A 23,546-nucleotide genomic window follows, 5' to 3' on the forward strand; every position below is an offset into this window, starting at 1 on the left:
AAAAGCTAGGCGTGTTGAAAATGAGTGAAAAAGAGTAATCTTTGCAATCAAATAATTTCAGAATACTATCGAGATAAAATCTGAGATCGAAATCTGACCCAATCAATTTAGAACTACCAAAAAGCAATGCAAATAGCCTAACAAAAACTCTTGTCTTCGTCTATAGTTTCTAATATCTTGGAATATAGCGTCGACCACAACTTAAACTCCACATCAATTATGTTATAAGACTTACTAGCATAACCGTCTTCTGAGATAGCAGCAACGGAAAAATAACAAGAAAACTGGTTCCTTTATTTATTAATAAATATTAAATTTATTATTAACACTCGTCTAGCAACGAAACTACCGTAATCCAAAAAAAAAAAAAAAAAAAAAAACAAGGATTGTGAAAAGAGAATTGTTCGTCATAATAAGTTCCGTCATACGAAAAATTCGATTTTTCCAACAACGGTAGCTTTCACGAAGACCCGTTAGCAAATCCACGGATTCTGTGGTTGGTGTTAATTGTCTCGTGTTATGGATACGGCTGGTGTTAATTGTCACCTGTAGAACTCTGGAATTTTGTCAACGTTTGAAATTTTTCTTTATTTGATTGTTGAAAACTCTATGCACATGACGTTTTATAAAATTTTAGGCGCAAATCAGTGTAAACTAGATTGGAGACACCATTTCGGGGAGTGCTAGGGGGCAATAATTCTCCAGTTTTTAACAATGGCTCACAGGAAGTTAAAGCCTTTGAAAAGGGCTGTTTTACCCAGGGTTGCCACCCCTAGTGTTTTATCACTATTTCTAGTGATTTTTCACTAAATCACTAAATTAGCACATAAATCAATTGATTATTGAAGAAAATTACTAAGTCAACCAGAAAATCACTAAAATCTAGTGATTTTTCGTTTCACCGGGTGGCAACCATGGTCATACCACCCTTATAAAATTCCAGATATTTATCGCAAGCTTTTTGCGCTAGGGTACCCGTGGGATAAGCCTAAAACACGATGAAGTAGAAATTTAGAAGTACCTGACAGGTATTTGAACTAACTTAACTTTCAGCGACCAAGAAAAACGTGGCTGAAGAAGATATCAGCAAAAGTTACCGACGCAAAAGCTAAACATTATGAAGAAAAGGGGAAGAAACTTGTGCAAAAGGGATACAAGCTAATATATAAGGTAATTAGCTTTACATTTCTCTATAATCCCAACCTGCTTTTGAGTTGTTCGTTCCTTTTTTTCTAAAACTATGCAAGTTTTCATATAAGAATAATAAATCAATGGGGAAGAAGGTTGCTGACACTATGCGCAGAATCGGGTTTGATGATTGGAAATGGAAGATTTGGAAAGGATAAAAATCGGGGTGAGTTCATCTGCGTATCTGGGGCTAAAGCAAGTTTAATTGATTATGTTTTGGTGGATATTCACCGGGATCCGAATTACCTTAATGTGGATGTGCTTAAGCTAGTAGGGTTGGACCATCTACCGGTATTTTTTAGAAATTAGATCAAGGAGTGATCCCCATAGGCGGGATATTTCAAGGGAAAGTCGTATTTATGATAAAAATGTTAGACGTCAGATACCTAGGGAATGGTCTACAGAGGAAAATGTTAAATTAAGTGAAGCGTTTTCAGAGGATGATATAGGTATAAGGCTAAGTGATTTAGAGAAGATAAATAACCAAGTTAGATTGATAGAAGAGTTCACGGAGATTTTACATGAAATAGCAGGCCCAGTTCTAGGAAATAAAGGAGGTTGTAAGGATATAGAATTTTTTGATGAGGAATGTAGAATTACAAAATTAGAACTAATTAAAGAATTGGAGATTTTGAGGGAAGAGGAAAATAGGCTTAGACTAGTAACAAGGTTTAAAAATGTTCACCGGGAGTATAAACGCCTTTTAAAACAGAAGAAGAGACTGGCTATTCAAAAAGGTAAGGAGGAGCTGATCCAGTTTTATGAAAAAAGCGATATGCGGCCTTTCTGGAGAAAGATAAAAAAAAAAGGTGCCTCCATAGCCCAGCCAGAAGTACCTGACCCGAAAACATGGTCGACATACTACAAGGACGTGGTTCAGGAAGACTATTTGTTTAACTGCTGGTTCAGCGACGAATTATCGAATACAGAGAATGAGATCAGCCTCCCACTGAAAGAACACGATTATGATCTGATAAAACCCGCATCGAAAGAAGAAATCGAAGAATGCATAAGCGCCATGGAAGGTGGATCGGCACCTGGTAGCGATGGAGTCCCAACAAAGATCTTGAAACTATTCCTACTTCTATTTATGCCCATTTTCTTGGCAATCTTCAACTCAGTTCTGGCTTCTGGAGAATGGTCCTTGCCGTGGAACGTATCCTTGATTTTGCCACTGTTCAAAAAGGGAGACCCAGCGGATCACAGTAATTATCGACCGATATCTTTAGTACCTAGTCTTAACAAAATATTAGAAAGAATACTAGATGCTAGATTAGCTCATTGGTTGGAAAAATATAGGATTTTGAAGGAGGAGCAGGCAGGGTTTCGAGATGGATATAATGCTATTGATAGGGTCCTACAGGCGTTTGTAGAAAAATATGCAAAAGGGAAGAATAGGTTAAACGTTGCATTTTTATATCTAGAAAAGACCTTCGACAGTACTGATAGGATTTTCCAGTGCTTAGAATTTTATTTTATTTATTTATTTTTTTTTTTGCTTAGAACTGGTAAAAGTAGGCTTACCAAGACTTTCCGTTAGGATATTAGCTGATATGTATAGAAAGACATTTGGTATAGTTAAAGTTTTAGGAAAGGGATTATCATCGCCGTTTGAAATTAGAAAAGGTGTAAAACACGGTAGTAGTATTTCGCCTAGGTTGTTGACGTTGTATATAAATGATATTGTTGACCATTTTAAAAAGGTATGGGCCCCTACGGTGTCCCTACAGAACCTGGAGTTATCTTTGTTGCTTTTTGCTGATGATGCAGTGTTGATAGGCAAGTTACCAAAGGAGGTCCAAAACTTACTGAGTATATTAGAAGAATATTTAGATAGAAAGAAACTAGTGTTGAAAGAAAAAAGACTGAGATTGTGGTTTTTAGAGGAATTTGTGTGAACAATGATGATCAAAAAGTAGAATTTTATTATAAAGGTGAAAAAGTAAAAGAGAGCGAAAATTTTAAATATTTGGGAGTAACACTTTCAGCAAATGGAGGTCGGAAAGATCATGTAAAAGAGATGATTAAGAGAGGTAAAGCAGTTTCAGGTGCCATTTTACGCAATTCAAGGCTTTCAAGTATAAAAGATCTAAAAATGCATAAATATGTTTTTAATTCTAAAGTTTTACCTACTATCCATTACGGGGCTGAACTCTGGGGGCATGACCCGGCAGTACAATTGGAATCAATTCAGCTGCAACACTTTAAAAGATTAATTGGTCTTCACGTAACGACCCACAATCAGGCAATAAAAGGTGACCTAGGAATGTTTTCGCTGAGAATGAGTAGATTAGCACAAATGATCCGATACTGGCTAAAAATTCTAAGTCTGCCAGAAGATAGGTTAGCAAAAGCAGCTTATGGGGAGATGCTACGGTCGAAACGTAAGTTTTATTCCCAAGTTAAAGAGATATTTGGATTTGAATATTATTTTAAACTAGGATTACCGGGGGAGACATTGAGGACTTGGTTTCGCATCCGAGCGAATTGCCCGCCACTAAAAAATAGAAAAAGAGTATTTGAAGAAAAAGGGTAGCCCCAGATGCAGATGCGGATTACTCTTGCCCCAGATGTAACCTAGGTATTGAGGATGTGGCCCATATTGTCGCCGAGTGCCAGCAACTTTCTCTATTAAGGGGAAAGTATTTTGTTGATGGTAACTTGGAGTTCCGGGGGATCCTGAAAACGACTGTAAAAAGGACAATCAGGCAGTTATGTAAATATGTAAATGAAGCGTTGACATCAATGAGTGAAACTTGATATTTATGTTATTTTTCTTGCGGAGTGTAATTAAGAATACTGTTCTGTATGGCCTGTTTTTTTGGCTTATAATAAATTATTATTATTATTATTATATTCATAGCTTTTGACGAGAAAATTTAGAATTATTACTTTTCCATATTCAAAATAAGCATAAATAGCAGATTCCCTTGAAGCAAATACTGTAATCCAAACCTTTTAGAGCTTTGATTCTTTTTGGACAAGGAATGTGTTACAATGAACTGTTTGACATCTTAAATGTTGGAGGCTGCGACTCCTTCCCTCCCTTTAAGCCCTATTTTTTTCAATTCAAGTTTGATAATCGTTCAACGATGCTTAGCTTATTTGCTAATAATGATCATCCACGGAAAGTTATTCTTCTTAACATGTTTCTAATGGGGGGGGGGGGACTCTGGAATATCCATAAAACAGTTTGTGTCATTAGTTCTACGGACTTCAAGGGAATTTCTTCGAACCAATCTTTTTTATAGGACATTCCCACAACCTCCCACTTTTTTGTAGATAAGCACAAAGGTGAATCTTTTCCCTTATATCTAGAAATACATTTTACAATCAGTCAGAAACTGTCTAAGTTGCTTGGCCTAAATTTAAATAATTTCTCAGAATAATGAAAGATTAGGGGTAAATCATAGCCCCCCACCCTTTTCCTTCTAAAAATACCTTTCTAAAGCTTAAAAATGTTTGTATATATTAGCCGTCTATTTTGTGTAGACTGTATGTAGATTTAAGAACAATTACGCCACCGCGCAACATTATGGCCTTTTAAACTGGGAAACCGAATATTTAGCTTACCTTTAATTTTATATCAATTTGCTATCTCATAATTTTTGCTCGAGTGTATTTTGGCCCTCTACGAGCCAGGTTTGGTGAATTTTCTAGGGATCGTAACTTTTAACGAGTAACTTTAGCTTGAGAAATTTCATATATTGAGGAATATATTTAGGAATTTCATAATATTCTAATTTCGGGTTGAATTTGTATTATATGGAATACAACTACTTTTTTATCGATTTTGGTAGTTTTAAAAAACCCAAAACATATCTTTTTTATCCTTCTTGCTTCAAAATTGAATTTGTATTATGATTTTCAGTTTAACCTAGTAATGTCACACTTGCAAATCTGTAATAAGTCTGCTTGTTGAGCACAATGCGTTTTGATTCTGACGGCGAAGTCGTTAAGAGCCGATGCGCCAGACTCAAAGAAGTGATTTTTTCGCTTCTTGCACCTTTCCAGGTAGCATGCTATCTCACAAGAGTATATGGAAGCAAGTTTTATCATAAAATACTTCAGCTACATCTATTGATCGCACCGTTCACTCGCACCGTGTTCTCATTCTCATTGTATGCGAAAGGTTGTCCACTGTCAAAATCATGTAAGCCAAGTGCCATGGGCCATGCGTGGTGGAATTTTGCCAGGCGCTGTGATACATGGGCCATGTACGGCGCAAATAGGTACGGTGAGGCGGAAGTGTGTACCGCGTGGTGGAACAAGTAGCCCTTTGAAATGTACACTGGGTGGCAAAGAATTGGGTGATCCTCCAATTTTATGGATAAAATAGCAAAGGAATCAGCCGATTTAATACAAAACAAGGCTATAATGTTGGTGGAGTCTTGACACCAGTGTTATCCATCCAGTTCGCGGTGTGGAAAGCGTATACGCCCTTGATAGCTTTCAGCTTCAGGTCTTAGTACACTGAGAATACACATGGGTGGTTTTAGGTATCTTTGACTAACGATAATTTTAGATGTTCGTTTGACTTACCGTACATAAAGCAGTAAGCTAAACGAAAAATAGGGTTCACTTCCTCTTTCTAGGGTTATAATGTAAGGAAAGTCAAGATGGCTAGGCTCCGTTTTACGGATGAAGCATAACAGATTGCCATCGATTGTGCTTTTTGGCTACCTACCTGCTCCTGGTGCGAAAAGAAAAGAAGGTCGTCCCCGAATGGACTGGGAAGGGGTCTTAGGCAAGGATTTAAAGGAGATTGGAACTAGATGAGAGGGATTAACGAGTGAAGTTTTGAACAGATTGGGTGGAAGAAAAGTGTGCACAGCTATGTTGGCCTCAGGCTGCATGATACTGCAGCGAGTTGTTCATAGTGATGGTAGTAGATTTTAGGTAATAAAGCCCTGGGTATAAAGTTCTGGGAAGGATTTTGTTTGTAAAAACAAATAAAGAGCAAGGACGTCTCCTGAGCACATACAACTATTTAAACAAGCACACAATTTTTTGTTCTGGCCGTATATTCATCACTGCGAATAAATTTGAATTTAACTGGAATTAGTTTCACCGATTTTTCAAGATGTTACCCATCGAGCATAAGTAATTCAGAAACTAAGCACTGTTTTTTTTCGTTTTATTTTTTAGTGTTGGTCTCGAGACACGCAGAAGCAAAAAAAAAAAAAAAACTAAAAGCTTCTTATCAGCCAGGGTGGGGTATGCTGATAATAAAAGTTCCTTTTAGAGAGCATTTTAAAGCATTTTTTTTACTTTGGCGGAAGGTGGAGGGGTAACTATCACCTTAAGCAACGTGCCATTGGTGTCTCTAACTATCCCTGGTCTTATATCTCATTAGTTCTATTGAACATCGTTTGAGCTATAATCTTGATCAGACTAACACTATATCATTCATTAAATTGTACTTTTCGTTGTTTATCTGTTTCTAGTTTTAAAATAGGGTAAATTTGTAACAAAGTCTTACAAACAAATGTTTTCAAAAATATTTTAGGTAGAATGATATTTTTTATACGCTAAAGTCAGGTAAATTCCTTTCTTTTTATTTCTTTTCAGAGCCATGAATTGGAAAAAGTCAGACAAAATCTAGATGATACTGAAAATTACCCAGCTTCCGATTCAGGTAAAAATTAATTAAATGAAAATCCTTGAATGACGCATTGGAACCAGTAACAATTAAAATTATGTCTAGAAACAGATTTAGGAACAATCCTTAATTGTTCCGCATTGGAACAATTTAGAAAAATAATATTAATTTTAATGACTTAAACAAAGCTACTTTACTTTAGCCAGATAGGAAAACTTTCCTACGTAGCATAACCATAATTAAATCTAGGTAACACCCCCCCCCCCAAAAAAAAAGAAAATGAAAAAAGCTTTTTGCCTGATCAACCGCACCAGGCACAAATTCTGGGGGTAGGGGCTTCATCTGACCCCAAAATTCTCGGTCTTTTGATTTTACAATCATTCTTACATTTTCAATATTATTGATCTTTTTAATTTGCTCTTCAAAAAAGATGCATTTCCCCTCCAAAATGAACATCTACAGACATACTTGATCCATGTATTTGAAACTGAAAGACATGGCGGCTGGGCGGAGGCAAGGAGGTGCAGATTAAAGGATGTATAAACATATATTATTGTCCTTATATACTTAAAAAGTGAGGAAAATATAATGAATTTTTATTCCTATATATAATACTCTGGCGCCACTAAAATGCTCTAATTTTTTGCCAGATGCTACCTTAGAGGTGTTAAAGAACAGTTTATAGCAAATTTTTTGGAACCATACTGGAAATTTTCAATAACCTATTATTTCAATCTCTAGCCTAAATATATGTCTAGCCTTCGATTAAGGAAACTAATAAATGACTTGAAGAGATAACCCCCCTCAGTGAAGCTGTCTGAAATGGCCGTCCAGCACCGAAATGCCTTGCTTCAAATATTCCGTCTTAGGCTGCTCCTCTTGTACGTAATTAATTAAGAAAAGATTCACACAGTTTAAAAAAAGTTTACATTATTAATTTTTTTTAAACAACAAATCAAATTAAAGAAAAGCGAATTAAAATTTAAACCGAACGGAAATAAAGTCATACAATAAGTCAAACTTAAGAAGAACAGAACCCCGTAAGGCTATGGTTTTAAGCTTCAAGCCATTTTTAGGCCCTTTTTTCAGGCGAAACCATACATTTGCCTTGTCCTCGTTTCTGAGTCGGAGGGTCCCAAGCCTTTACTGGAACATGTTTAGCCGATACAAAAGTGTTGGGCTTACTCTTAGGCCAAACTTTCGGGGGGTCAATATACACAAATTATTTTTCGTGCAATTATTTTTTTCTTTTCTTCGTGAAGGAACTTGTGGACCTAGGCTTCAAGCCATACAGAAAAAAATTGAATCTTTTTAGGGCCTATTTTGGGAGAACCATTTATTTTCTTTTGAGCAGGGACCCCCTTGGCCACAGGACTTAAGAATACAAGTTCAAGCCGACCGGTAAACATTTTTTGGGTCCCTTGCCCTCCAAAAAGAAAGTTTGGCATTACAATCTATTTGGCCTTGGCACATAAACTTGGAAGTTGAGCCGTCAAGAAAAAACAAGTTTAACCCTTTTTCGGACCCTATTTTCGGGGAATCAATTTTTTTTATTTCTATTTTTCCTTTGGTAATGGTGTCTCTTGCCTGAGAACTTAAGGACACACGTTTCAAAGCCGATCTGGAAAAAAGTTGTTTGCCCCTTTTTCGGGTCCTGTTTTGGATGCAAGTATCCCTAAACAAGAATTGTTTTATGCATTGGGACTGCCATGGCCCATAGACTTGCAGTTTTAAGCTTCATCAGTCCAAAAATAAATTTTCGGCCCTATTTTGGGGCCCATAACCTAAATTAATTTTTCTTCGGTGGATTAGGGTTCCCTTGGCCAGGGGCTACGCGGGTCAAGTTATCCACGCAGGCGTGTTCAACCTTCCGACTATCCTGAAAAATTTTCTATTAAGAAACTTTGACATACGGGGTTAAAAAAGGCCATTGTTAAAAGATTGGTAAAAAGTGCATAAAAGGGCTTGGTTGCCCTTGAACGGCTTTTGCCTCATAAAAAGGGCACTAGAACTTCTATCTTTTAGATCAACGAGTCTACTCTTAAGCTTCAATGACCACCCTTTCCATAAGAAATAGAAGCGAAAAAATAGTAATAATACAGGGAGTCACTTCATTCATTACTAAATCAACGCTGTTGCGTTGATTCTGATCAGACTAAGCTAAGTATCTATGTTTTGTCTTGTAGCCATAACGAACGGTGACACAAAGAGATAGCTGCCCAAAAAAAGATGAGAAGATATACTTCGTAGGAGATAACCATCTGAACCATCATAGAGAACACCTTCTTGTCACAGAGGGCCGTCTGCAGACCACGCCAAAAAAAGGACAGCCCAATATTGTAATTTGAAAGTCCTGTCAATGAATTCTCACATTTACCTTATTCACTATCACGATTTTAACATTAAGCTCCTTTTCACATAAATCTCCCCTTTTTAGCCTCATAAGTTTTGTTTTATAAATTACTTTTAATGATCAACTTAAACCGATATGATCAACTGATAAAACTTACAAATTGAGAACCAGCTTAAACATTATAAGCTTTTACTGCATGTCCCCAAAACCCCTTGCGTAAGCATGGCTCACTATGGAAGCGTCAGTCTGTACCAGGTGATCTCTTAAAACTCTTGTCATTGATATTGCTATTTTCCTATATATATAATTTTCCTTTTCGAGGGAAGCTATCTCTTCCGTTGCCGCAGCGTTAAACCGTCTCACTCGCCGGCACACTCGCAAATACTATGCCCTGTCCAACCATTTTTAAGCTACTGCCTTAGCAATCTCTCCACAAGTTTTTTCTAAGCCATCAATTTAGTAGCCATCTCAGCCATTCTTTTGCTCCCCTCTCGGTTAGTTATTAAAACTAACCTAAGGATACCGTCAATGACCATCCTGAGGATATATACAAGCTGCCTAAGCAGCTCTTTCATAAAACACACGATGAAAGGGATCATACTACTTTCTACTGAAAAAAAGAGTTTGGTAATTGATTACTTTTCATTATGCTTCTCAAAGTAATTTCATAAGACCCGATCAAAAAAGCATAAAGGATACTTATCCACATTTTTATTATTCAAAGTTTTTTTTTAGTCAAAATATTTGCGAGACCGAGTACGTATACGTAACAACTTCAATGGTACATAATGCTATGTTTTAACTGATCTACACATACATTAGAGCAATAACTATTTATGTGTCCCTGTCATTATTTTTAAATTTATCTACTAGCCTCTAAGGGCTTGTCTTACTAGCAGAACAATCTGTATCATAAATATTTTTTTTTCCTAGAATGTGCCGGAAAGAAAATTTAGAATACTCGAATAATCATACACCTTTAAAAATCCTGAACATTCATTTCTATATACGGAAGCATAGATATACATTAAGAATTATCACTAAATCGTTTTATGTTTTAGGTTCCATAACACCACCAACATATGAAGCCCAGATTCCAAACCCCGTTGCACCCCCTCCCTTGCAAGGCCTTGAAGCGTTTCCTGAGCAGCACCAACAATCATTCACCGGAAATGCACTATTTCCAGGGGCCAATAATGACCAGGGTTCTGTACGTATAACCAAAGACTTTCTCAATACAATTCAAAATTTGGCACCAGTCGAACTAGATTCAACTCCTGTTGTGGTTGGACCACAAAGTCAACCACCACAAAATCCTCCAGCATTGCCAAGTCGGTTGCCTGCTACTGGCACACAACAAAACTTATTATCCTCCAATGATACCCCTGACTCACAAAATAACCCGTATAACTTTTTCACTAATGCTGGAGCTGATATAATAGGTGCTGGCCTAGCCGCGTTTGAGTTTGATCAGTATTCCCAACAATTTAGGAACAATGCACCCAACACAGGTATCAACGGAAGCTACTTGAACTATCAAAACACGGGGTTTTCTAAAGAGCTACCCAAAACACAAGAACAGCCTGTAATCAGCACTTATAGTATCAATCAAGATAATTTTAAGGCACACTATGGATCCATTGACTGGAAAGACATAGGAAATCAAAATTCTGGTAAAATTAACACCAACACTGTGTCTGCGAATAACCCAACCCGTGAAAGAACCCAAATAACTGGTATGACTGCTTATCAGCAAAGCGGCAACTCCGCTGCAACTGAACAAAGGTACCAGCAAAACCAAAACCAGAATCCACTGAGCTTAAATACCATAACTATAGATTCGTCGACTCAAAAGAGACCAAATAATATAGCAAACAATCAGAAAACCCGAAATTATGTTGAAGGTTCATTGAACACTCAGCCGCAGTTAAGGGCAAACAAAGGAAACGTCCAACACCAATTCAATCATAATAACGGCTTCCACCAACCAATAATCCAAAAACAGCGTCAGTATGACCAGCGAAATAGAAATACTATAAAGATCACCGAGCCCTTCAAGCCGTCGAAGCTTCTCAGTGTAAAACAAAATTCATCTACTTCATCATCTACCAAAGCCCAGACGCAGTTCTCCAACCAGCAGAAAAATAAGCAAAATGCTGTACAACAGATGAGTTCAGCACAGTCGAGCCAAAATTCACCTAATCAGTCTCTAAAAGTTAATGAGAATAAGGCAGCAAAACACAAGGGAGCTTTTAATTTAATCAGTTCAGGCCAAACACAAAGCGTTTGGAGCAGAGACCAGCAAAGACCAGCAAGCGAGTTTCCCTATAATGATAGCTGGCCGTCACTGAGGCAGAATCAGGACCAGATACCTGATCCTTTTAAAGAGTCTGTGATGTCACCTAAACAGGAGTCAGGGCAGAATTTCCCACAACTAAACAGGGCTAAGCTACCCGACTATGTAATCGGCATTATAGAGTCAAAATCTGCAGAACTAGAACCAAATGAGACTGAGAAAAAATCTTCCGAAACTAACGAGGCTAATATCAATTACCAAGATGCAGATGAACATGACTATGAATTTAACTTTGAAGATGATGTTTACAATGACTTTTTTGGGAACAATGATGACCAAAATGCTGAAATAAAAGAAGAAATCGAAGATTCAGTCAATTCACTGGAACAGTTTTTTGACCAGAAATACCAGTCACCATTTTCTTGGCCAGTTTTTCGGTCATCCAGAGGCATAGAAAAATTGAAAGAAAGCGTGCCAGGCTATTTAATAAACAATACAAATTCAAACAGAAGTGCGGTGTTTTCCAAGCCAAATGTTCTAGCAGACACTAATCAATCGTTGAGTACGTTTCCTTTAGAGTCAAAAACAGAACCTCTAGAAGATTTCAGTGTGATAAAAAGAATGGACGAAGGAAGATTAGACGAAGAAACTGAGCCTCTTGAAGACGCAGATCAATTCAAAAGAATGGATGAAGGCAAATATCTATCAGCACAAGGAATAAACCACTATTTTCTAAATAGTGGTGGCATCTACAATACCCCTGGACTCCCACTACAACAAAGAAACAATCGCAAAATTGATAAAAAAGGGACAGAAGTAAGAAGGCTTACACAGGAGATACCACCACAAAATGAACGAATTGAAAAAAACGGAAATATTAGCCGTCAACGAAATCTAAATCCTGAAGAAAAATTAGAGATCCTAGAAACAAATTATGATAATAATACTGATGGATCAAAAAGGGATGAAAAATTAGCAAACAAAGCTGAAATAACTTTTGAGAAGCAAAGCAAAGTTTTCACCAAAGCCAAGGATGGCCAGAGTAATGTTAAGACTTCCGAAGACGACCATCAATTAGCTATCATTGAGGAACGAGGTGGTGGAGCAATAGAGTTAATCATGCCAACTGAGGATGAAGCTTCTTCCGACAAGATTAAAACAACTATTAACTCTTCCATCATACATCACTTGATACGTGGTCCGTTTGATGAAGAAGATGAAACCATCACAGAAAATGTAGAACAAAACCCCTTGCAACTTGATACAATAAACGTCCATTCTAAAAATTTGTCAAATACAAATGGCATGTTATTTAAAGGTGGGAAGGGAAGCACAGAAGAAACAGAACAAGCTGAAGAAAAACTAGAAAAAGTAACGGACAGAGACGATGCAAATGCAGATACGCTTTCAAATTCAGCCTCCAATGAAGAAGCAGATTTGGAGTTAGAAAAACAAGAACAATCGAAGCTGGATGATGGAACTAAGGAGATCAAAAGAAAAAATGCAATAAAACGAGTACATAGCAATAAAAAGAATTTACAGAAATATGTCAAGATTATAAAGTACAGAAATAGAAATGAAAATGTGAGAAAACAAGAAAAGCAAACAGAAAATTACACTCCCTATAATACACCGACTAATGATCTTATTCAAAACACAGTGTCAGAAACTTTTCAGCTTCCAAGAATAGATTTTGAGGATTGGAATGATCCTAGAGATTTTATTTCAAGGATGGTATCAAAGGGATTCTCTGATTCGGATTGGAGCTTTCTAAATACACCGAGTTTTCATAAGAGCCAGGAAAATCAGAATTATAAGTATAGGCGCGACGATACCAAGGCTTCTGATAAAGAAACAGAAAAATATATAACCAACATTATAGTCAATGATTACAATGAAGGAAATATTCCAACAAAAACTGAAAGAAATGCAACTAACGAAGATTTGATAAAAACCATAGATGGCAACACCAGTGTCAGTGTTACTGAAGCTCCAAAAAACAAACAAGGAATATATTTGATATATAACGATGATTTGCAACAGCCAAACAATCTGAAAGTAAGTGTGTATGATTACAGATTAGTAGGTCGAGATGAGAGAAAAATGCCCAATAGCTGTAATTCTGAAGAAAATACCAATAAGAAAATAATCGGGCATCATAGAATTCGACCCAGACAAGACAATGAGAAACAGTAAATATTTTAAACAGGTAGATCCTCCTGTGTTAATATGAACACAAAGTGTAAAGGGTGAAGCAACGATGAAAAAAACATAGTTAAAATAATATAGGAAAGAAGAGAGGGAAAAAAAAGGAAAAAAAGAGCGAAAAAAAGAGATACATATATATATATATATATATATATATATATATATATATATATATATATATATATATATATATAGATAGAGAGTGAGAGAGAGAGAGAGAGAGAGAGAGAGAGAGAGAGAGAGAAAGAGAGAGAGAGAGAGAGAGAGACAGACAGACAGAGATAGTTTTATTTTATAGACTATAAATTCAGTTGCTTGAAAACTTTCATTAATTCAAAAAAACTTTGTAAAGGTCGCAAGCGAAATTCTATACGTTGTAATGGCTTAATCTAATTTTATTTTATTCTTTATCCTTAGCATTGTCCATCTTCTAAAATAATTTTCAGTTTAGCCGCAGCCCATGGAGTAAAATGTGGAGAAAAAAAACCGTAGCAAAAACAAATATTAAAGAAAAGAGAGAGAAACAGACAGACTGAGAGTGAAATATTTTATAGACTATAATGTCAGTAGCTTAATATAAACTTTCGTTAATTAAACAGAAGCTTTTTAAGGTTGTATGCAGAATCCTGTACATTACAATGGTTTGCACTAACTTTATTATATTTATTATCTTTAGCACTGTCCAGCTTTTGAAATAAATTTCAGGTTTAGCGTTCAGCAGCAGCACTTAGCGTAAAATGTAAAAAGCAGTATTATTAGGCGAGTAGAACATGCAAGGGAAAACCAAGCGTGTAATTTAAAGAACGGTGTTTTTATATCATTGTATAATAGTGTCTAAGAACCTGCGGCGGATCCAGTGGGCGAGGGGGCCCCCCCCCCCCCCCCTAACGTAGTCTAAAGTAGTTTAGTTTACTTAATTAACACAAGTTTGTGTTATTTAAACTTACTCCTAACGCAAGTTTATTGGATCGACCTATTTTGCCCCCCCCCCCCCTAAAAAATCCTGGATCCGTCCCTGCTAAGAACATGAATTGTAGTATAACATAAGTAATTGAGCTGCAATTGTTTGTGCAACTAAGTCTTTCTCTCTCTCATATTATTTGCGTCACTATATTGTAAGTAATATTGTGTTATTTATGATATCCACGGATTCTAAATCAATTCAAAACGTTTTTCCAGCCATTATAGATAATTTTGTAATTAATCGCTTGGTCTATAATATACACACTTGGAAGACAACTGGAATGTTTCTTTCGGAGATTGTCTTAGAGAAGGCACTATATAAGACTCTTCAAGCTGTATTATTACCAACTAGTCGTAAGATTTGAAATATAATTAACATTATTGACTGCTTTATTTGATCAACATAGCGAAAAATTCATAGGTATTCAAGAGATTGTGGGTTGTCCAAAATTTTTCAAGAAGTGGGAGGGGTAAAGACTGAAAAAATTCAAGTTTTACCCTATTTTCAGAAGAATTTTCGGATTTCAGCATTGACTGTATGAGTTATAGTCTCTTGGACCTCGTCTAAACGTGAGCTGCGTCACAATTTCATTGCTGACAGACTTTTCACAACGAATCTTCATATTACTGGTTGAAGTCACTGGTCTAATCATACACTAAATTTAATCTAGATCAGCTGTATTTATACGGACTGTATGCGATACGATCTTCTCTTTATACAATTCCTTTTGCAAATAAAATCAGGGCATACTAAATTCCAATAAGAGTAAATATAGATAATGGCTTAATTCCACGCAAAGTATATTATAAAAACAAATTTGAGATATGAGATTAGATAGATAATTTCGATATACAAATACAGTAGGGTGTGTACAGCAATCTGATCATCAAGCGTATTTTCAAAAATAAATACATTATATGGTTTTTTAAAAACCGCTTTCAGTATCTGATTAACATCCCGCAGCATCTATAGCGTTCAAAGTATAATCACCTACGGAACAAGTACTGACAAAACCTATCCTCTCCACACAAAAAAAGTGACCCTTTGTCCGCGTCTCCGGAGACGATTCAATACCTATGCGAACCTGGCAACTAAATACCGTAGTTACACAATTCAATACAACTTAGGAGAATAGATTGGCTTATTGGCTCAGAGCGATTAAGTAGTACAGCATTTTGCGTCTAGAGGCGCTGAGGTACGCGGGGTCACTTTTGGAGAGTTTTGTCAGTACTTGTTCTGTAGGTGATTATACTTTGATAGCGTTAAATTTATATTTTGGCTCGAAAAGAAAGCACAAACATTTCAAAAGCCTATTTTGTTTATTAATTTGAATTCAGCAGAATAATTTTAGTTCAGATTTGAATTAAATAAATTAACGTCAATTTTCTCTAAGCAAATTAGTTATCAATTCGTGTGCCACGTTTGAAATTGGAAAAAGCCAATCTGGAGAATGTATTTGGACAGTTTCCTCCAGAAACATTTTTTCATGCATGGAGGGTATAGTACGAAAGTGGAATAAGTCCATTTTTGATATTTTCATAGCAACGATATTAAAACACATATAAGCCCCAATACTTAAATGCCCATTCCTGAACCAATTTGTTTTTGGAGCAGAAGCCGCGGCATTCCTGTAATTGCAGGAATTTTCTAAAAATATCTGATTTGATTTATTCGGAACATCCACTTAGCTTTAGTCTGATTTATTTCTCGGCTTTTAGGCAGAATATTACAATAATTTTCAATAAAAATCGGCATCACAGTTGTTTACTGGTTTCGCAAAATTTTTAGCAAAAATAAACGTTTCAATTTGAATGGTTTCCATTTGAGAATCGACGCATACTTTAAAATTAATTCTCTGGTTACGGTCCACTTTAAAACCAAGCCCTCAATATTTATTTATTTTTGTACGAAATTTACATTGTTTAAAAAAAAAAGTATGAATAGCGATGGTAGATTAGCTTGTTCTCTGGTATATGAAATGAAATAATTTGTGGTATAAATTAGGCATATGGTATTAGGAAATATGGTATAGGACATAAATATGGGAAATGATATTTGAAATAAATTATAAATTTATTTCAGATTTACGCAACAGAGGAGGTATAATTGCTATTTAAATCTACGGTAAAAACATGCTAAAAAAGTTTCTTTTGTTCCAGATGTCAGACGGAAGAGCTTAGCTACAACAACAATCCTTCTTTATTTATTTTAGTTGTTTTAAAAGTTATATTGTTAAATATACTCCATTCTTAGATATTCAAGCCATTGAAAAATTTTCAAACTGATAATGGTATACTACTTTTTTTTTTTTTTTTTTTTTTTAACAAATTAAATGTTGTAATATTAACAGGGTTATTTTTAAAATTAGAATTCACGTTAATAAAATCGCAGAAGGTTACAGTTTAGGTAGATATTACAATATTCAGGGTAAGTGAATAATAATGAATTGAATTTGTCGCTCATTGCTGGTTACTGGCTTTCAGTTGTCAACAATTAGAGATCATTTATAATTATTCCAAACATAAATTAAAATATTGTCGACAAAATGTTTGCACTAACTGTGAATATTCTATAATATAATCACAAGAGAGAGAGAGAGAGAGAGAGAGAGAGAGAGAGAGAGAGAGAGAGAGAAAGACAGAGAGAGAGAGAAAAGAAGTAAAATTCACGAGCTGATTTTTAGAGATAATTTTATATATTTTAAAATGAAGACATCCGCCAAGATTAAGGTAGCTTCCGCACCGAGATGCCGAAAATACAACGAAAATAATGACGAAAGTAAATAGTGAGATGGAATAACTTCCAAAAACGTTCTACAAATTAAATATGGTTATCTCAAACTAAATTGTTCAAGCATGGGCACCCATATGGTGGGGGGGGGCAGATGGGAGCTCCAGCTCTCCTCCTGGCTAAATGATGCTGCCTTATATTTTATATTTTTGTTTTAAGATTCCTATTGTACAGCATTGGAAATTCCGATTAGACCAGGTAAGCTTTCCCCTGAAATTCAGCTTATGGGCGCCCATGTGCTCAAGTGCTTCTGGATATGGAGCAGCATTGCCATTTCAAAAATTCGGTTAGTACAAATGTCTTTATATTTACAAACACAGGTACCCTCTTAGCATAAATCACTGCAGATCTTTGTACAATGCAAGCTCTTGACCAACGTAATTGTTAATGATAAAACAGAAAGTAAGCATTTTGCACAATCTTTAAAACAGCTTCACTAAAGTGTAAAGTGCCCCGCACCTCCATCCCATTTGAAGAAAACGTAGGATTATTTCTTAATCTCCCTCTCCCAAAGTAATAAAATAAAAGCTTTTAGAAAAACTGAGCAAAACCCTCTTACGGATATATTTTCAATACATACTTCTTATTGGGCCCCAAATACGGTCGCATACTTGTCAGAAGAAGAGCAGTGGAACGTATGACAATATCTACATTGTTGCATCTACGTATGACAATATCTACATTGTTGCATCTACGCATGACAGTATCTACATTGTTTCATCTACGTATGACAGTATCTACATTGTAACTACATTGTTGCATCGCTTCTATTTTTACATATCTCATATTCAACAATCCAATGAAACTTAACCAACCTATGTCTTAAGTTCATAGATATGATGCGTAAGTAGGCGATTACACAGAAGTTAACTTAGCAAGAAGACTCATACTCAAAAAAGAGTATAAGTGCGTCAGCAATGAAAATCAAACAGTACAAATCACAAGAGTGATTTTCTCATGATAATTCTCGACGATAATTATCAGATGATAATTTTCTCATGATAATTATCAGATGATAATTTTCTCATGATAATTATCAGATGATAATTCTCAAACTATTTTGAGAAGAAGGACGGGTTCGAAGGGATGCCAGCATCAAAGTCCCCCTACCAGTAACACTCTTTAAATAATTGCATTTTTATTACTATTGCTAAGAAGAATTTTTCAATGGGACAGTAGAGCAAAGCATAATTAGAAACTTCATCAAATAACAGTCCAAAACAAAAACTAGTTGTTACATAAAATTTTATCGTAAATATTAAATTAGTTGTCCCTTATTTATGTTAAAATATAAAATATTTGAAGAAGCCTAGTATATGGCTCGGTTTTGACAGTAAAAATCATCTTATCTCATTTTCCAAGACCTTTAATTAAAAAACAAGAATTATCACAGGATTTCAAACGTCGACTATGGTCCCTTAATCTTTTCAATTTTTTTTTTGGTACAGAACAATCAGAGATAATAAAATTCAATCTAAAGGATAGAGTTCTCGGAGCCAAGGTCGCGGGATATACTGCGCACCATCATAATTTTCAAAGTAGATGTCAATTAGCGGGTGATAAACCTAAAAATAAAACAAGCTTTATAAATAGTACGTGGCCATACATGTTGGGGGGGGGGGGAATTTTTAGTCACTTCACTGGAAGGAGGTAAGCAAGGGACATAGAGAAGGTTTAGAAGTACAATCAAGGAGATGTTAATGATGGCTATAGACTTGATGGGCAATCTATACTTAAATCCCTAATTGAACATATTTTATTCATGAAACGTACTCCAAAGTTTGAAAAATTGACGTCATATGCTCAATGTATACATAACACTCATAGCCCTTAAATATGTAACTTGCAAATATTGGGAACCACAGCCAATAATGGATAAACAAGGATAAAGGTTAGGCTAGTCTATTTAGTATAGGCTTTTTTAATTCGGCCTTTAAACCACATCACAAACTTTCCTAACGTAAAAAAGTGCGCTTAATACAAAAAAAAAAAACAAAAAAAAAACAACAACATATTGTGTTTACATATTACTTAGTAGTCTACCGGACTTGAATATTCCTAACACGGTATTATCTTACGCCATCTTTTTTATACAAATTGTAAGCTCTTGCTTCGCCTTCATTAAATATAGTTTTTCAAATCTAGTAATTAAGAAATGTTAAAATTATTTACGACAAAGGAACTTTGTCAATATAAAATATACTTCAAACATGTTGAAGAAAATTGCGAAGTTCAAAGGCACAGGAGTGGGAGTTTCTTTTTCGATTATACCTTCAATAATTTCAAAAGTCCTTGTACAAAACATAGAAAAATAAACCACAAATAAAACAAACTACTGAAGTAAGAAGTCAATAGTATCGAATAAAAGCAAGCTTATGAGGATCTTTCCAACAGTATCTCTCGGAGATTGAAAAACTTCTGAAACTCGAGCTTTGAACTTTAACGCGCTAAATACAAAAGGAGTTACTTAAAACCCAATCGAATGTTCCTCAGCCATTTTGGTCTCATCTTCAAGCATGCAGCCATTAAGAAATTTTTGACAAATTTCGTCCTTCCTAATTTTATTCGCAACTGATCGTTCTTAGAACAGCCACCTTGATGAGAAAACTGACCTGCGCAAGAAAACTGAAAATAATTTGTTGTTCCAAAAGCTGTCTTCCATCCAATTCTGCCATCTATCCAGACATATATAAGAAATGGGTAGGACCCATCAACACCGAATAAGGCTAGCCGCTTTATGCTTGGACATAAAAGACTTATACAAGATTACCATCCTAGAGGATCAAGAATAAGACTTCAAGCGAAGGCTGTAGCAACGCACATGATTAACTAATCCTTTAAAGTGAACGCATCTGTGACTTTTTTTTTACAAAGACCTTCCATGTATCTCCATTGGAGGAATCTCTTCATGGGCTACCTTGTATCAAAGCGGCAAGACTAACACAAAGATAAAAATGGCACTGATTGAAACACAGGAAACCTTCTGAGATTCAGTTTCCAAGAAAAGACTGAGTTCAACACCACATATATTTAAAACTATCTCCCTGCGAGGCTGTCCAACTAAACCTATCAGTTGATTGCTTCAGACAACGATTCAACAAAAGTAAATAACTGAATATCAAACAAGGTAAAAGACTAGCATCATGTAGGGCTTTCTTATTCATCATGCGCCGCAAATCACGTTAAAAGACAAAAATAGAAAATTGTGGTTGAAAGTGAATAAGAAACAGGGAACCAAAATAGCTAAAATATATCCAAGAAGAGAGCATAGTTAGGATGATAGTAATTCAATCTTGCTTATTCAAATCGCATCTCTTCTTTTTTCATTACTTTTCCAACAACTTTTGATAATCTTTTTTAATAATGATTGACAAATGGTTTAGTGCTGATTGCTGTTGCTTATGCTTCATTCTCAAAAACTCTAATCATGAATCATTTCCCTCTTCAAAACGGGTCATTTTAAAATGAGAAGGACGAATTTGAGAGTAGCGGGAACTGAACTGTTTCACCTACTTACTTGCCTTTCAAGCAATCCAAAATTTCATTAACCCTAGAAGAGCGTCATCATAAGTCTTACGGCCGCAAAACTGGTTTTACAATTGTATCGGAGACAGGATATCAACAAGACCGGGCTAATATCCCTTTTTGGAATTCTAGCCATTGGGAAAGTAAATACTTACAATAATATCTGCAACATTATGGAAAATGAGAGCGAGTGGTATTTTTACGAAGCGACAATTAGTGTCGCTATTTCTCGTGTCTTTTTTTTGCATTCAAATCGGTTCTTTTTTTTTAAGAAAGAAAAAGGGTCAAAATACCAATTCTCCTTTGTGAGTCTTCAAGAGACCGTGCTTCAAATCATCCATCTCAACTCTACGGACTAACTTTAACTTACTCTAGACTAAACTTGTAATGGAACGCGAACAGGTCCTTTGTGGTCATCCAACAGAAACGACAGATAATTGTTTAGCATCTATTTCAATAGCTGCAGTGTTCTTGGAACCTCCCTAAAACTTAAGCATTCAAGGACCTGCTCAAAAGAACAAGAGACAAGTCCCCCCTAGACTCATCCACACCAGAGGGTTCAGTGACCAGAGTTGGCCATTCTATTTAGACCACTCATTTACACCAATTTCTTTAAAGCTACTATCCTTTTATATGGCCCGCAGGCTTTTTGCAATAAATCTTTCTCTCTCTATACTCTGCTTCAAACAACTGGAAAGATACGGGCTCTTGGGGATGCTTCTCCTGCTGACGCAGGAGCAACCGTCAACTAGCAAACCAAACTCCACAGAATTCAAGCGGAGTAATGAAAAACAAATGATTCGCAAAGCAAAACATAATATCAGTATAAAAAAAAAACAAAGAAAATCACCATGAGCTTGCCATCAACCCATGGGTTCTGCCACTTTCATTCTTTCCTGTTTGGTTTATACAAAACAGCAACCATTTTTACTCCCCCCTCCCCATTATCAAATTTTGAGTTTTTGAAAATCTTAAATTGTATATGTTCAAGTAGGCTACGGATGCCAAAAATACTTCAGTTAATACATTTCGCTGAAATGTCTTGATGTGATTGTATGTTTTTTTTTTATAATATTGGCGCAAAATTAAGCAGTACAAATCAAATCGAAACTTATTAACGAAAGACTTGGAGCCCAATTGGCATGTGTACCGATTACCGAAATAGCAATAGTTTAAATGGCTTTCGGGGTATATAGGACCTAAATAAAAATTGCCAGCAACGTCCCTTCCTATGCTTGCAGCCAAAGTTTCATACCAAATTCCTTAGAAACTTTGGGTATTATTTTAGGATTGCCAAAAGCAGAAGCATTAAACTAGGCGAATGAGAGAGGAGTAATCAATCAGGTTCCATCCTAAAGCAGCTTTCCATGGCGACGACTTTAAAACACAGAACTCTTATAAATTAAATAGTGGAAAATAAATTATGGCTGTGGAGCCAATGAAAAGATTTTAAGTTCGATCAAAAGCCATAATACACAAATGTAGGAATGTTAAAGAAATGGAAGAAATTTTTAGTTTATAAAGAGTCGCATTATTTCAAATGAGCCACGTGCATTTTGTGTAGATACTACAGGCGTCATATAAAAAAATCCAGTAAATCTCAACAGAAAAATGAAACAGTCAATTAAAAAAACGACTATTAATTTTGTTGCAAATTTTTAAAACCGTTTTTGAAAAAAACATGCATACAGGTTTTTTATATGTCAATGCTAAATATTACTAAATAAAAAAAACAAGCTTTCAACTGAAAGTAAGGAGCAATACTAAAACTTAAAACGAACAGAAATTATTACGTATATGAAGGGGTTTGCCCCCTCGTCAACACCTCACTCTTTACGCTAAAGTGTTTTGATACCTTTAAAAAAAGCTTCTTATTGCTCTAGCTAAACGACACTTGTGTTTCAGGGGAAGCCAGAATTTACCCCCCCCCCCGGTGATTAACCCCCCGGAAAATACCCCCCGCAGAAAATAACCCCCCCCCGCGGAAAGGCACAAATAACATAAACTTTGATTAGCGATCATCATGAAACACTACATTAACCTAATAAAAGTATTTGATGCTTGTAGATACAGCCTTTGATAATAAATATTTAAAACATGGAAAAAACACTTAAACAAAACAGTAAATTTACTTTATACTGGGATTTATTTTTTTAGTTAACAAAATTTCCATTTTATTCTAAGTTTCTAAGATACTTCTGGTCTGTAAATTCCTCCTTTTCCCGTTCCTTAGCGCTTTTCAACGAAACTAAACAAAAACTTAAATAAAAGTTTCGAATTTAGAAACCTTATTTTCCACAGGGGGGAGGATATTTTCCGCGAGGGTATTTTCCACCGGGGGGAGGGTATTTTTCGCCAGGGTATTTTCCAAGGAGGGGGTATTTTCCGCGGGGGTACTTTCCGTGGAGGGGGGGGGTATTTTTCGTGGCGGGATTTTCCGCATTGGGGTAGTTTCCGGGGGGTTAAACACATATTCATTTATATTATTTTACTGTGTTCATGGCCGTATATTTGGCTTTAAAATACACTTTTTTTTTATCTATCTATCTAATATGCAGAATAATTGTACCAAACACATTTTGCATGGAGACCCACTGTATTTAACCCCCTCCCTAATGTG

At 35.8% G+C, this 23,546-nt stretch overlaps 2 protein-coding genes across 2 annotated transcripts in view; one reads left to right on the plus strand and one right to left on the minus strand.

Moving 5' to 3' along the window:
- LOC148951991 (uncharacterized) overlaps window positions 1–16,887 on the plus strand; it is a 39,211-nt gene extending 22,324 nt beyond the window's left edge. The window contains exons 4-7 of the mRNA XM_089088791.1: window positions 1,054–1,170; window positions 6,760–6,826; window positions 10,205–13,497; window positions 16,771–16,887. Coding sequence (XP_088944917.1) covers window positions 1,054–1,170; window positions 6,760–6,826; window positions 10,205–13,497; window positions 16,771–16,791 — 3,498 coding nt within the window. The 3' untranslated portion in view covers window positions 16,792–16,887. The remainder of the gene's footprint in view (window positions 1–1,053; window positions 1,171–6,759; window positions 6,827–10,204; window positions 13,498–16,770) is intronic.
- Window positions 16,888–18,733: 1,846 nt separating this feature from the next.
- Window positions 18,734–23,546, minus strand: part of LOC148951992 (uncharacterized) — a 59,922-nt gene continuing 55,109 nt past the window's right edge. The window contains exon 4 of the mRNA XM_089089471.1: window positions 18,734–18,966. Coding sequence (XP_088945597.1) covers window positions 18,871–18,966 — 96 coding nt within the window. The 3' untranslated portion in view covers window positions 18,734–18,870. The remainder of the gene's footprint in view (window positions 18,967–23,546) is intronic.

The sequence above is a fragment of the Artemia sp. Qi Xiang Cuo genome, chromosome 5, assembly GCF_049724085.1.
Source record: "Artemia sp. Qi Xiang Cuo chromosome 5, ASM4972408v1, whole genome shotgun sequence".
In the NCBI taxonomy this organism is placed as follows: Eukaryota; Metazoa; Arthropoda; class Branchiopoda; order Anostraca; family Artemiidae; genus Artemia; species Artemia sp. Qi Xiang Cuo.